This window comes from Dromiciops gliroides, chromosome 4 (genome assembly GCF_019393635.1).
Source record: "Dromiciops gliroides isolate mDroGli1 chromosome 4, mDroGli1.pri, whole genome shotgun sequence".
In the NCBI taxonomy this organism is placed as follows: Eukaryota; Metazoa; Chordata; class Mammalia; order Microbiotheria; family Microbiotheriidae; genus Dromiciops; species Dromiciops gliroides.
In genome coordinates this window covers 170,613,354-170,626,879 of record NC_057864.1, presented here as the reverse complement: position 1 = coordinate 170,626,879, position 13,526 = coordinate 170,613,354, and the positions used below count along the sequence as shown (strand labels likewise).

Here is a 13,526-nt window from a genome sequence, read left to right as displayed (position 1 = left end):
CTGCATTAGGCATCAAAGATAAAAACAGAAAAACAACAGTCCTTGCCCACAAGAAGCTTACATTTTTTTTGAAAGGGAAACAACATGCACACAGATAATTCCTATAGAAAAATGCAGAAAATAAATATAAGTGTGTGGGAGTATAGGGGAGCAAAGATAGCTAAGATAATCAGAAAAGGACACGCATTTGAACTCAGCTTTGAAGGGGGCTAGGGGTTCAAAGAGGGAAAGCGTCTGTAGGAAAACTTATATAAAGGCACAGAGAAGGAGATAGAATATCAGGTCCAGAAAACTGAGGAAGAGGCTGAGGTTTAGAGAGACTGAGTGGCTTATTCAGGGAAATATACCTAGTAAATAGCTGAAAGATAGACTGGAAACTGAGCATCCAATCCAATTCTACAGTCACTTAGTAGGTACTTATAATACAGAAGGCACTGTGCTAAGAACTGGAGATACAAAAACAAAGCAAAAAAATCCCTGACTTCAAAAAGCTTACATTTTCATTGGGGTAAAGAGGGAGGGCATTCATTACATATAAGCAGATAAATAGGTCATATAATTATTATAGGCCAAACAGAAGACCAGAGTGCTTTCTATCAAACAGCAGTCAACATCACAGGAGAATCTTTTTTTAGAATAGTTAAATTCTTCCACTGCACTCTTCACTAGGAGGTGGGAGGTCAGGGAAGAGAACTGTTCCATCAACATTTGGAAAAAATTTTGTTCATTAAATAAACTAACAGCAAGTTTATAGGCAGAGGAGATGTTTGATGGTCAATGAACTGTTCCCCCCAAAGGAAAAAATGAATATGCCCACCATCCAAAAAGGACCATAGAATAATATTTTAAAGGATAAAAATCTCAATAGCCTTGACCCAGGCTTTAAGATCACAAGGAAGAAATGGATAATGGAGTTATTATGTCCAACAGACTGAGTATGAAAGGATATTTTAGGATTATTTACAAGAAAGCTACCATGATTTATACACCACCATCAAGAACATTCCTTGAGGGCACATGGGCCAAATCAAAGAATATTTGCTTAGAAAAGAGGTAGTCCCAGAGCACTTGAGCACTTAAACATGTATTCACAAAGGAAATAATTTATACTTGGATGTCATCTTTCTAGAGATTTCCATTGGTCATCCTGGCAACAAAATCATTTTCCTCCTTCAATTGGGGCTTTAAGAGAAAACTTGAATTTGGTCAATTTAGATGAGAACATGGAAAAGACCTCTTAAAAAACAACCCAATAGTTCCAAGGAAGGACTGTTCCCTAAAAGAATTCCTCTCAGTAGTAACTAACCCGTGCCACAAGGAATGGGATTTCTGAATGGAATGGTGGCTGGCCAAAGATATTCAGTCACCTTAGATCAGAAAAGAATAAACTCAGAAAAAGGAGACAGTAGAGCCAACCATCCATTCATGGTCACATGGCAAGCCAGGTAGGCAGATAAGGGAGCTCAGGTGGCTGACCCTCTCCCCAGTTAAAGGACTAAACAAGTTCTTCCTCACTCACTTGAAAGTAGTTGGAGAGAAAGAGAGAGATTTCATCTCTTCTTGCCTTTTATATGCACAACCAGTCTGGCTCATCAGCCATTTTCAAAGTTTTTCATCACGAATAAGCTGACAAGAAACCTGTGCATGCTCTAAAATGGAAATCAGGCCCTCTGCTTCACCTACTCAGAAGCAGGTTCACCAAGCCTACATTTGGATAGGCAACAGGTAGAGAGCACTGAACATGCTCCAAGGTCAGTGCCTTCATCAGTCAGTCACCACACCTCTGTGTTACTTATAGATATTCTTTTTTTTTTTTTTTGGTGGGGCAATGAGGATTAAGTGACTTGCCCAGGGTCACACAGCTGGTAAGTGTCAAGTGTCTGAGGCTGGATTTGAACTCAGGTCCTCCTGAATCCAAGGCACTAGCTTTATCCATTACACCACTTAGCTTCCCCCTTATAGATACATTCTACAGACATGTTTTCAAACAGAAAAAAAGTCAACACCATAAAGCCCCTACATATTAAAAATGGGCTGACCAGGTTTAAAGAATGTGATTATGTTCAAGAAATAGAAACAGCTTTATGTATTACATGAAGAAGGAGGAGCAGGAGGGAAAGGAGGGGGGAAAGAGGAAGAGGAGGAAGAAGAGGAAGAAGCAGCTAGCATTTATATAACTAATGTGCCAGGGATTGTGCTAAGCACTTCACAATTATTATCTCATTTGATTCTCTCAAACAACCCTGGGTGGTAGATGCCATTATTATCCCCATTTTATAAATGGGGAATATAAGACAGAGATTGAGTCACTTGGCTAAGGTCACATAGCTAATAAGTATCTGAGACCGAATTTGAACTCAGGTACCCCCGACTCCAGGTCTATCACTCTGTCCACTGTGCTACCTTTTGTTGTTGTTTTCAGTTAAACATTTCAATTGTGTCCAACACTTCATGTCCCCATTCGGGGTCTTCTTAGTAGTCTGTCATTTCTTTCTCCAGCTCATTTTATAGATAAGGAAACTAAGACAAACGGGGTTAAATGACTTGCCCAGGGTCACACAGCTAGTACATGTCTGAGGCTGAATTTGAACTCAGGTTTTCCTAACTCCAGGTCCAGCACTTTATGCACTGTGCCACCTAGCTATCTCAACATATACAGTGAAGGGGCCAAACTAGATGACCTGCAAGGTCCCTTTCAGCTCTCAAGCTCTAATCCTTTAAGCTTACAACTCCTAAAATGAATTCTGTAGCATGAGCTCATCCTCTAAAGCATGGATTCTTTGAGTAGATTTCAATGGAGTCCATGAATTTGAATGGGAAGAAAATGATATCTTTATTTTCACTAACTTTTTTTTTTTCTTTTTTTTTTTTTTTGCAGGGCAATGGGGCTTAAGTGACTTGCCCAAGGTCACAGAGCTAGTAAGTGTCAAGTGTCTGAGGCCGGATTTGAACTCAGGAACTCCTGAATCCAGGGCTGGTGCTTTATCCACTGCGCCACCTAGCCACCCCTATTTTCACTAACTTTTAACTACAAATTAGTCTTTTTTTCAATTCTAGAAGGACTAGAATTTCAAAATACCACAAAGGACCAAGCAAATGTTTGTCAGTGAACAACCTGCTTGTTCTAGTGCTAAAGGTATTATTATGAGAAAGGGATCCTTAAGGTTCACTAAACTGTCAAATGTGTTCATGACACATTAAAAAAAAAAAAAGATTAAGAACCTCTGCCCTAAAGAATGCTTAAGTAATAATCTAGGTCTCAAAAAGATAAGTAGCTCATCCTTCATTCAAAAAATAAGAACTGGGGCAGCTAGGTGGCGCAGTGGATAAAGCACCAGCCCTGGATTCAGGAGAAACTGAGTTCAAATCCAGCCTCGGACACTTGACACTTACTAGCTGTGTGACCCTGGGCAAGTCACTTAACCCCCATTGCCCTGCAAAAAAAAAAAAAAAACCCAAAGTAATCAACCAAATGCTACTATCCTTTTAATTATATTCTTTCTTCTTTCTTGGACATAACATGGTCCCTTCTTCCATCTCCTTTTCAGTCATTCCCTCTTCTTCTCAGCATAGACCTTACTATTCCATTGTATCCTGGTTTAGCACCCATGGCCTGCCCACAAAACTTCTAGGTAGAGTATAACTAAAGATTAGCATATGCTAATAATTTTTTTAAAGATTAAAAAATAAAAACTAAAAATAATTAATTAATAAGACATAAGTATAATTTTTAATTAAAAAGATTAAAAAATAAAGATTAGCATAGCAATGCGGTTGGTGGTGGGAGCTAAGGCCATGCGGATTCAAAAGTGATTAGGTCAGGCAGGAAGTGGAGCTGAACAAATGATGACCTGCCTTCAGGAGGAGTCAGTGCCATCTCCCTCTCTGGGTGCTTTGGAAAGATAGAATAAACAGATTGTTTGAGTCCTGTGGAGGCGAAACTCCCTTAGACTTGCCTGGTATTCAAGGGATAGAGATGCAAATTAATTACACACATGCCTGATAGCACTAAGGACAGAAGGGAAAAGATATGGCCATCTGGATGCCTGTATCGTTCTTTGGAGTGGAATAAAATAAAATAGAAACATGTTTATTAAATGATTACTATATGCTAGGCATGGTGCTACATGCTGGAAATACAAATACAAGCAAGTAAAACCCTCAAGGAGCTTACATTCTGATAGAAGTTGACATATGGACAATTGGTGATGAGGGATGAGGAATATTTTGGTAGTTTTGATTTGATTACCATTCCCCGAGCTAGAGTAGGAAAGGGACATCCAAGAGCAGAGGCATGGCATGAAGACAAGGTGTAATATGGTGGTTTAAGTGCTTGAACTCAGCAAGCTGGTGGCTACCCTAGGGGAAATTCCAGATAATAATACCAGATCCCACCCAGGAAGTGATGAAAAACAAACCAGAGATTTGAAAGGTCATCAAATGATGCCCAGACCCTTTGTGTCAGGAGGAAGCCTTTGACATAAATTATATGTATATTAAATGCCAAATGAGAGAAACAGACAGATGGTGCTATAGGAATTTGGAGAAGTGACCACCAAAGAGTCGGGGAGCTGAGGAAGACTTTACTAACCAAGACAGAACTTGATCTGGGCCCTGAAGAAAGGGTAATCTAAGTTGAAGAGAGTAAAAACCATTCTAGGATAAAGCACTGGCCCTGGATTCAGGAGGACCTGAGTTCAAATCCAGCCTCAGACCTTTGACACTTACTAGCTGTGTGACCCTGGGCAAGTCACTTAACCCTCATTGCCCCACAAAAAAACAAACAAAACAAAACAAAAACCATACTAGGCAGGAGTACCAGTATGAGCAAAGGTAGAAAGGTGTGAATATGTGCTATCTAGTGGGGGAACAATGATTAGTCTGGTTTCGTTGGAGGAAAGGGCTCAAATACAGGAATAATCAGAGCTAAGATGTCCCCAAAGCAAAGGAACCAAGGCATCTCAGGGGCTTGTGGGGACAGCAAGGAAGCTGTTCCGGGAAATAGTTAATACTGCACCAGCCTTTCTCCCACACTTACAGATAACACATAAAATCTAGAAGCATAATTCTTGGCTGGTGTTCATAAAAGGTTGCCCATTATACTGCTATTTCAGAACTGATTATCTTGGAAGAAAAGAGATCTTGTTATTCATATTAGGACATCCAGGAGGCTGAGTAGTTTCCCTGTGTGTCCCTGTCCATGACCCTAGGAAAGTCTTGTGTGCTAGGCATAGCTTGGAAATGTCTGAGGCCAGATTTGAACTCAGGAAGAAGAGTCTTCCTGATTCCAGGCCTGCTATTCTATCCACTGCAACACCTAGCTGTCCCAGGCTAGGATACAGAATATTAGAACTAGAATGGGGTTATGGGGGTCTTCAGGTTCAGTGCCCTCCTTTTACCAAAGGGGAACTAAAAACCAGAGAGGAGTGATTTGCCCAAGGCCATAATGAAAGTCAAAACAAAACTCAGGTCACCTGACTCTTAAATCAGTATTTTCCTCATTGTTCCATAATCCTCTTCAGTGTGGGTAGATGAGGCCGGATGTAGGGGTTCTTAGCTGCTGAATGCAGAACCAGCAGGGTTAGAGTTTCTCGGAAGTCCTTGAAATTCCAACAGCAGGGAAGGCATTTTGGTCATGAGCTGCAATGGGGCATATACAGCTGACCTTCAAGTGATTGGTGAACATTTTTGCTTTTCTTTTCCTTTCCTTTCCTTTTTTTTTCTTTTCTTTTCTTTAAACAAGGACTTCATTATAAAGGAGCTTATTCTCAGAGGATTTGCTCACTTAGATATCACTACTTAAAATCAACCCACAAATTGAAAATAAATTTTTTAAAAAGGGAAACAATTTGCATGAAATAATAAAGAGCAAAGTGAGCAAAACCAAGAGAACATTGTATACAGCAACAGCAATATTGTTTTAAGAACAACTTGGAACGGCTCTGTCATTTTGACTATTATAAATACACAAATTAAAAATAAAGACCAGACAATCCCAAAGGACTATTGATGAAACATATTATCCACCTCCAAAGAAAGAACTGATATTGATGGAACAGACTGAAGCATGCTATTTTTCACTTTCTTTCATTTTTTTCTTTTAATCAAGTTTGCTTATACAAAATGACAAATATGGTAGTTTTACATAATCATACATGTAAAACCCATTAAAAAAGACACGAGTTAAAAAAAAAGACCATATGAAGGAAATAAAATAAAATAATTGAATGATGCCACTGAGACAATTTATTTTCATTACATTTATAAGTGATCAGTAAAACTCCACCTTTCTCCCTGCATGATCATGAGCAAGGGGCAGCTAGGTGGTGTAGTGGATAGAGCACCAGTCCTGGAGTCAGGAGGACCTGAGTTCAAATCTGACCTCAGACACTTGACACTGACTAGCTGTGTGACCTTGGGCAAGTCACTTTACCCCAATTGCCTCACCAAAAAAAAAAAAAATGATCACGAGCAGATCACTTCCCTTCTCTCAAATCATCTATAAAATGAGGAAGTTAGTTAGACCAGGTGATTTGACCTATGTCTGTGATCCAGTGAGCCCAGGTGATCCCTAAGTCCCTTCTAGCCAATAAGCAAGCATAGAGCATGAGCCAGCCACACCCTGACTTGAGCATAACAACTGACTCTTTACCTGAGGAGCATTTAATGAAAGTACAGTAAGAAAAGTTGTAACCAAACACTGTCCCCATGAACTCGAAGAACACTCTCCAAAGTTACATACAATTTCTACAGAGGGAGTGACGCATGTAGAGACACACATAAGGAACACATCAGTCCAGGATACACATGGGAAGGGAGAACACACACCTTTGATGCTCAAGGGTCACTGATGTCTTGCTGCTGCTCTTACCCATCCCATGCCCCTCCTGCCTCCAGTCAGCTCCCATCTGATGGCATTTGGCCAAATAGATGCTATTCATCTGGACATGGTAGCCAGGGTACTGCTGTGCTACCTCCAGCTCAGCCAAGACAAACACATCCAGCTGAGCATTACCCAGCAGCAACAAGTGGAGAGTAGGGGATCACAGGTCCCACAAGGTCATCATGATGACATCACCAGAAGAAATCAATAGGGGCAACTAGGTAGCGCACTGGATAAAGCACCAGTCATGGATTCAGGAGGGCCTGAGTTCAAATCCGACCTCAGACACTTGACACTTACTAGCTGTGTGACCTTGGGCAAGTCACTTAACCCTCATTGCCCCACCAAAAAAAAAAAATCAACAGCCCTGTACCATTTAAAGTCAAAGTTGTCCTGGTCACATATGTTGTTTGCATGTGTCCCTCTCCATTTATATATCCTATGTAAGGATTGGTGTTGTTCCTATTTGTAGAAGAATATTATGCCCCAGGTGTATAGGAGAAATTATTTTTGTGACTTTTCTTACTATCTCATTTCATTAAATTCCTCTGCTTTTAAATAATTTTAAATCCTCCATCCAAGCATTAAAGATGAACACATACGCATGACCCTATTTGGGCTTTTCTTGGCAAAGATACTGAAGTGGTTTGCATTTCCTTCTCCAGTTCATTTTACAGATAGAAAAACTAAGGCAAATAGGGTTAAGTGACTTACCCAGGGTCACATAGCTAGTGTCTCAGGTAAGATTTGAACTTAGGTCTTCCTGATTCCAGGTCCAGCATTCTAGTCACTATGCTACCTAGCTACCTCAGGCCAATCCTATTTATCTACTATAAACATTTCTGATAAAGGGATAATGGGAATCATCCGTTAATAGGGGCAAAGAAAAAAGATCGTCTAAGTTCATAGGATGACAGACTTAGAATTAGAAGGGACCTTAAGGGGCAGCTAGGTGGCGCAGTGGATAGAGCACCGGCCCTGGAGTCAGGAGTACCTGAGTTCAAATCCGGCCTCAGACACCTAACACTTACTAGCTGTGTGACCCCGGGCAAGTCACTTAACCCCAATTGCCTCACTTAAAAAAAAAAAAAAAAAGAAGGGACCTTAAAAGTCATCTAATCCAACCCCTTCATTTTACAGATGAGGAAACTAGGTCTCAGAAAGTTGGAGTGAGCTGACTAGCATCACACAGGGAATAAATGGCAAAGTTTCATAGATATAAGGTTTTTGTTTTTTGTTTTTTGTTTTTGTGGGGGCAATGAGGGTTAAGTGACTTGCCAAGGTCACACAGCTAGTAAGTGTCAAGTGTTTGAGGCCAGATTTGAACTCAGGACCTCCTGAATCCGGGGTCAGTGCTTTATCCACTTCACCACCTAGCTGCCCCCCATAGATAAAAGTTTTAATGATTACTTATAAAAGGTATAATAATCAATTGTCACGAAGGCATATTTCAGTTATGCAGTACCAACAAAACTTCTGGGAAAGAAACACAAAATATATTGAGTTGAATCTCTTCATTTTGCAGATAAGAAACATAAAGCTCATTTGCCCAAGGTCACATACTTACTTAGTAGCAGAGTTGGGGCTAATATATTACCATAATTCTTTAAGATACTTTTAGCCAAGATGGCAGATTACCCAGCTCCCCAATACCTACTCCAGGAAGAACCTGAAACCCATAGCAGAGCAAACTGATCAGGAAATATGATAAGAAACTACAGAAAATTGTTTCCCTCCCAGAACTGCACAAAAAGCCAACCGGAAACCCTCAGACAAGAGAAATAGGTGCTACCAACAAAGCCAAGATCAGCACAGGCAAACCCAACATCTTTCCAACCAAACAGTGATGATCCACCAGTATGTGTGACCTACCTGGCTCCATGTCTGGAGGCAACAAAAGCAGTAGACTTTGAAGTAGCTGTGTGCCAGAGCCCCTCTTGAAAGCTGACTGTCAGCAAATGCTATAAATCAGTTTGATTTATTGGGGTTTTTTTAAGTTTCTAGACTTCAGGAAGTGATTAAGAAAATTTTATAATGCATATTAAACTTAAAAGTATGTCATATGAATACTTTTTTGAGAGCTGGTTGTTACACATTTAACAGCATACCCCTGAAGCAACCAGTAAAACATAGAAGTGCTTAGAACAGAACAATGCTCAAACCAAGGAAGCCCAGGTATTCAGGGACTCTGAGGTCCCAAGCATTATGTCCTGAGAGGCCATGGAGGTCTTGGAAGATCCAGATGATACCCAAAATTCCATCTTAGAAGAAAAGAGTAATTGCATAAAAACTGTGAACAGAGTTCCAAAGGGAAAAAAAAATTGATTTTCCAGAGGGACTATATAGATTCCCTAGAAGAAATAAAACAAGAATTTTTTTTAATGAAGTAACATCTCTGGAGGAAAGAATTGGAAGGAGAATAAATAGCTTAGAAAATAAAGGGATAAACCTTATCCAAATAACAGAATCACTGAAAACTATAATAGATCAAATGGAAATCAATGACTCCATAAAGTAGCAAGAAATATTATAATTAAATCAAACAACTGAAAAAAAGAAGAAAATGAAAGAGGAAAGAGATCTAATACAAAACTTAACCAAACCACTTAAGCAAGCGTATATTGCTATATTTCATTATATTTCAAGAAATCATAAACAAAAACTACCCTTATATATTAGAACTGAGAGCAAAGAAAAGATAGAAAAAATCTACCAACCATCTCTTGAAATAAATCCCAAAATGAAAAGTCCTAGGAACATCATAGCCAAAAACCAGAGCTCCCACAGTGAGGAAAAAATACTGTGAGTATCCAGGAAGTTCAAGTACCAAGAAGCCACAGTCAGGACCATGAGATTTGCAGTGTCTACTATACTTGAGAGGAAATATTAAAATACAGTATTCCAAAAGGAAAAAAATAAAGGCTTACAATCAAGAATAATTTACCCTGCAAAGCTAAGTATAATGCTACAAGGGGTGGGGGGTGGGGGGTGGAATGGATCTTTGATGGAATAAAGGACTTCCAAATATTTCTGATGAAAAGATGAGAGGTGAGAAGGAACTTTGAAATGTAAACACAAGATTCAAGAGAAACTTAGTAAATTTCCTCTATCCTGTCAGAACAGAGTGCTCATAACCTCAGAGTTCATGGGTGTCTGGGCTTTCTTTGAATAATGGAATAATGGAAAAGACTATAGCATGATGTAATGCTAACATTTTCACAGTGGGGAGAAGAAACAAATGTCCTTTCAGAACCTTAATGCCTTCATAGACTGTGAGAATTAAATAAAAAAACAAAGCCCTGTATTGCTTCTGTCCTAAGGGTTGGGAGAGAAGAAAAGGAAGCACCAAAGAAGACAAACATTAGTGAATGGAGAAAGGAGAAGAAGAGAGAAGAATTTGCTATTTCTTATAATTGGGTTGGATAAGGAGAGTCCCTAAGCATGGAGGAAAGAAGGGCATCAGATGAACCTTACACTAATGTGAAATGGACAAAGGAGTGTTAAACATGGTGTGGGGGGGGTGGAATAACTGGTGTAGAAATACATCAAACTCAACAGGGAAGCAAGCTGGGATGGAGGGAGGGAATGAGGGAGATGGGGCATGTTAAGAGGGTGGACAATGCCAGAAAGGGAACAGTCACAAGCAAAACAAAATTCCTCAGTCTTGAAGAGTAGATGAATTAAAAGGGAAAAAAATTTAAAGAACTAGAATCTAAAGAGTTATCCATCAACTAGGGAACAGCTAAATGAATTGTGGTATATGAATGCAATGGACTATTATCACACCTTAAAAAATTTTAGAAGAGATGATTTCAGAGAATCCTGGACACTCTGTAATATCAACTGATGCAAAGTGAAGTAAGTAGAACTAAGAGAAAAATGTATACAAAGACATGAATCCTGTAAAGAAAAATAACTTTGAAAGACTTTAGAATTTTAATCAATGCAAAAGCTAACTTTGTTTCCAGAGGACCTATGATGAGGCGTTTATCCATCTCCTGAGAGAAAAGTGATAGACTCAAGGTGCAAAAAGAAACATACATTTTTGGACATGGCCAATGTGCTTATTCATTTTGCTTGACTCAACTTACTTGTTCCAAGGTTGTTGGGGGATGGGGTTCTCTCAATTTTTAATGGGAGATGGGGGTAAGGAAACACCTGAGACTGCATAGGCAACTAATATTGAAACTGAAAAAAGAGGGCCATTGAAAGATTTTTTTTGGAAATACACAGAAGAGAACAGAAGGAAATTTAGAAGGAAACCCAGACAAACAGAACAGTTTTGAAAGTAATATGGAATTTATTTTATACATTAAAAAAACAAGGGCAGCTACATGGTGCAGTGGATAGAGCACCGGCCCTGGATTCAGGAGTACCTGAGTTCAAATCTGGCCTCAGACACTTGACACTTACTAGCTGTGTGACCCTGGGCAAGTCACTTAACCCCCATTGCCCCACCAAAAAAAAAAAAAAAGAAAAGGGGCAGCTAGATGGCTCAGTGGATAAAGCACCAGCCCTGGATTCAGGAGGACCTGAGTTCAGACCTGGCCTCAGACACTTGACACTTACTGGCTGTGTGACCCTGGACCAGTCACTTAACCCTCATTGCCCAGCCAAAAAACAAAAAACAAAAAACAAGCTCTGTGAAATGGAGATGCGTAAGTGGAAATGAGGAAGGGAGTAAGTTCAGAATAAAAACAAAAAATAAAATAAAATAGTGTTTTAAGATGTATACTGAATTTTATACACATTATCTCACTTGAACCTCAGAACAATCCAGTAGAGTGGGACCTACAGAAATTAATATTATAATTTTATAGATATGTAAACTGAGTCCAAGAAAGGAAATAGGTTAAATGATTTCTCTATTGTCACAGACCTAGTATCAGAATCAGGATTTGAATCTTTGCCTTTTGACCTAAGTCCAGCATTCTATGCACTATCCAAGCACCCAGCCCAGTTTCAATCAACAAGCATTTATTAAGCCCTTTCCTATATGTCAGGCAAGGTGGTAAGCACTGAGGATACAAGCAAACGCAAGAATAGTCCCTTGGTACTTGTTCAGTGTTCTTGCCCCTCCCTCAAACTCTGCCTCTCAGCATGAAATTGCTAAATAATATTTAATAAATGCTTAGTTTAAAAAGTTTAATATTTGTCTTAGCAACTGGCCTAATTTGATGTTTAAATTATCTCTCTTCAACTGGACACCTTGAACAATTACCATTAAAAATGACTTTATGTTGGGGCGGCTAGGTGGCGCAGTGGATAAAGCACCGGCCCTGGATTCAGGAGTACCTAAGTTCAAATCCGACCTCAGACACTTGACACTTACAAGCTGTGTGACCCTGGGCAAGTCACTTAACCCCCTTTGCCCCGCAAAAAAAAAAAAAAGAAAAATGACTTTATTTTCCTTAAAATTGACCAAGAAAAGTATTCACCCTCATTGGTTCATCAGGAAAACCAGGTTTACTGGGCCGATCCTGCCGCCGACTTCTCAGGAGTTGCTTAGCTTGTTTTTCTGTCAGTATTGGGGAAGAATCTAAAGGGGAGGGGGAGGGAGCAGAGGGAAGAGATGCAGGTATTAAAGTTAACAAGAAGATGATTGTTTAACTCACCATGCAACAGCAAAATATTTGCAAGTGTGATTTGGGTTAACACACAAAAGTGTTCTTTCTTTGAGGGCCCCATCCCAAGACACAGTGTGTTCCAGGAGGTTTGGAATGGAATTTTGAATATTTTAAAATATATCTGTGATGACAATAAAGGAGATCGGCTCACCTGAAGAAAAAAATAATGTAAAATATCTTCCTTCTCTATTGTAAATTGTCCACCCTATAAAAAAGTATCTGTCCATTTGGAAAGTTTGCTTTTTAAAAAAATATACAACATTTCTTCTATTTCCTATTTAATCTTTCTGATGGCTTGGGTATCATTTCTTAAAAATATGAAAATAATACTTTGTGCACCAACTCTAAGTAGTCCTAGACTAAAAGCTATTACATTTTTATTGGGAGATGTTCAGTAATGAGAAAACCACAGGCAATTTAAACATTCCTACATAAAAGAGGTCTGTCTAATGAAGCAACAATTTTCAATACTTTTTAAAAATGATTACTCACATCATTGATTTAAAGATAAAGCTGCTTAGTTCTATCTCCAATGATGCTAACAAAGGATTTTAGAAACCTGTTGTGAAAGAGTACCAAAATATTGGCTTTACCCTCCCCAAAGTGGTATTTTGAAATCATAATAATAATGACACCATTAATGGTCCCATCTTAGAAATAAATAGTGCTCTGATCTTTCATAGATTGATCTCCTACCTGCAAAGATAGTCAGAGTGAACAAAAAGAGGACCAGGGCCAGTAGAGTCTTCATTTTGATCTCCTTCTCCTTCAGTCCCTTCTAAAATGAGCTTGTAGTGCAGAGGTGCCAGCCACCTACTTGAAGGAAGCTGCACTAGGCACAGATGTTTGTTTTTGTGTTGCCCAATGGGACCCATGGCATGATTTTAAGCCATCTGGGCATGAGTTTTCAGGATGGTTCTGATTAATAGCTCAAATATTTCCTTCCCAGTTCCTCTAAAATTCTATCCTGAAATATTAGTCTCTGATGGGTCTCTCAGTCCTAATTATCTTGGCTT

General features: G+C 39.3%; 1 protein-coding gene across 1 annotated transcript in view; it reads right to left on the bottom strand.

Moving 5' to 3' along the window:
* The window catches only part of C4H17orf67 (chromosome 4 C17orf67 homolog), a 28,095-nt gene extending 14,819 nt beyond the window's left edge, over nt 1-13,276 (bottom strand). Inside the window, exons 1-2 of the mRNA XM_044000455.1 lie at nt 13,207-13,276; nt 12,322-12,422 (exon numbers count right to left, since the gene is read on the bottom strand). Of these exons, the coding sequence (XP_043856390.1) occupies nt 12,322-12,422; nt 13,207-13,261 (156 nt within the window). The 5' untranslated portion in view covers nt 13,262-13,276. The remainder of the gene's footprint in view (nt 1-12,321; nt 12,423-13,206) is intronic.
* Nucleotides 13,277-13,526: the final 250 nt, after the last annotated feature.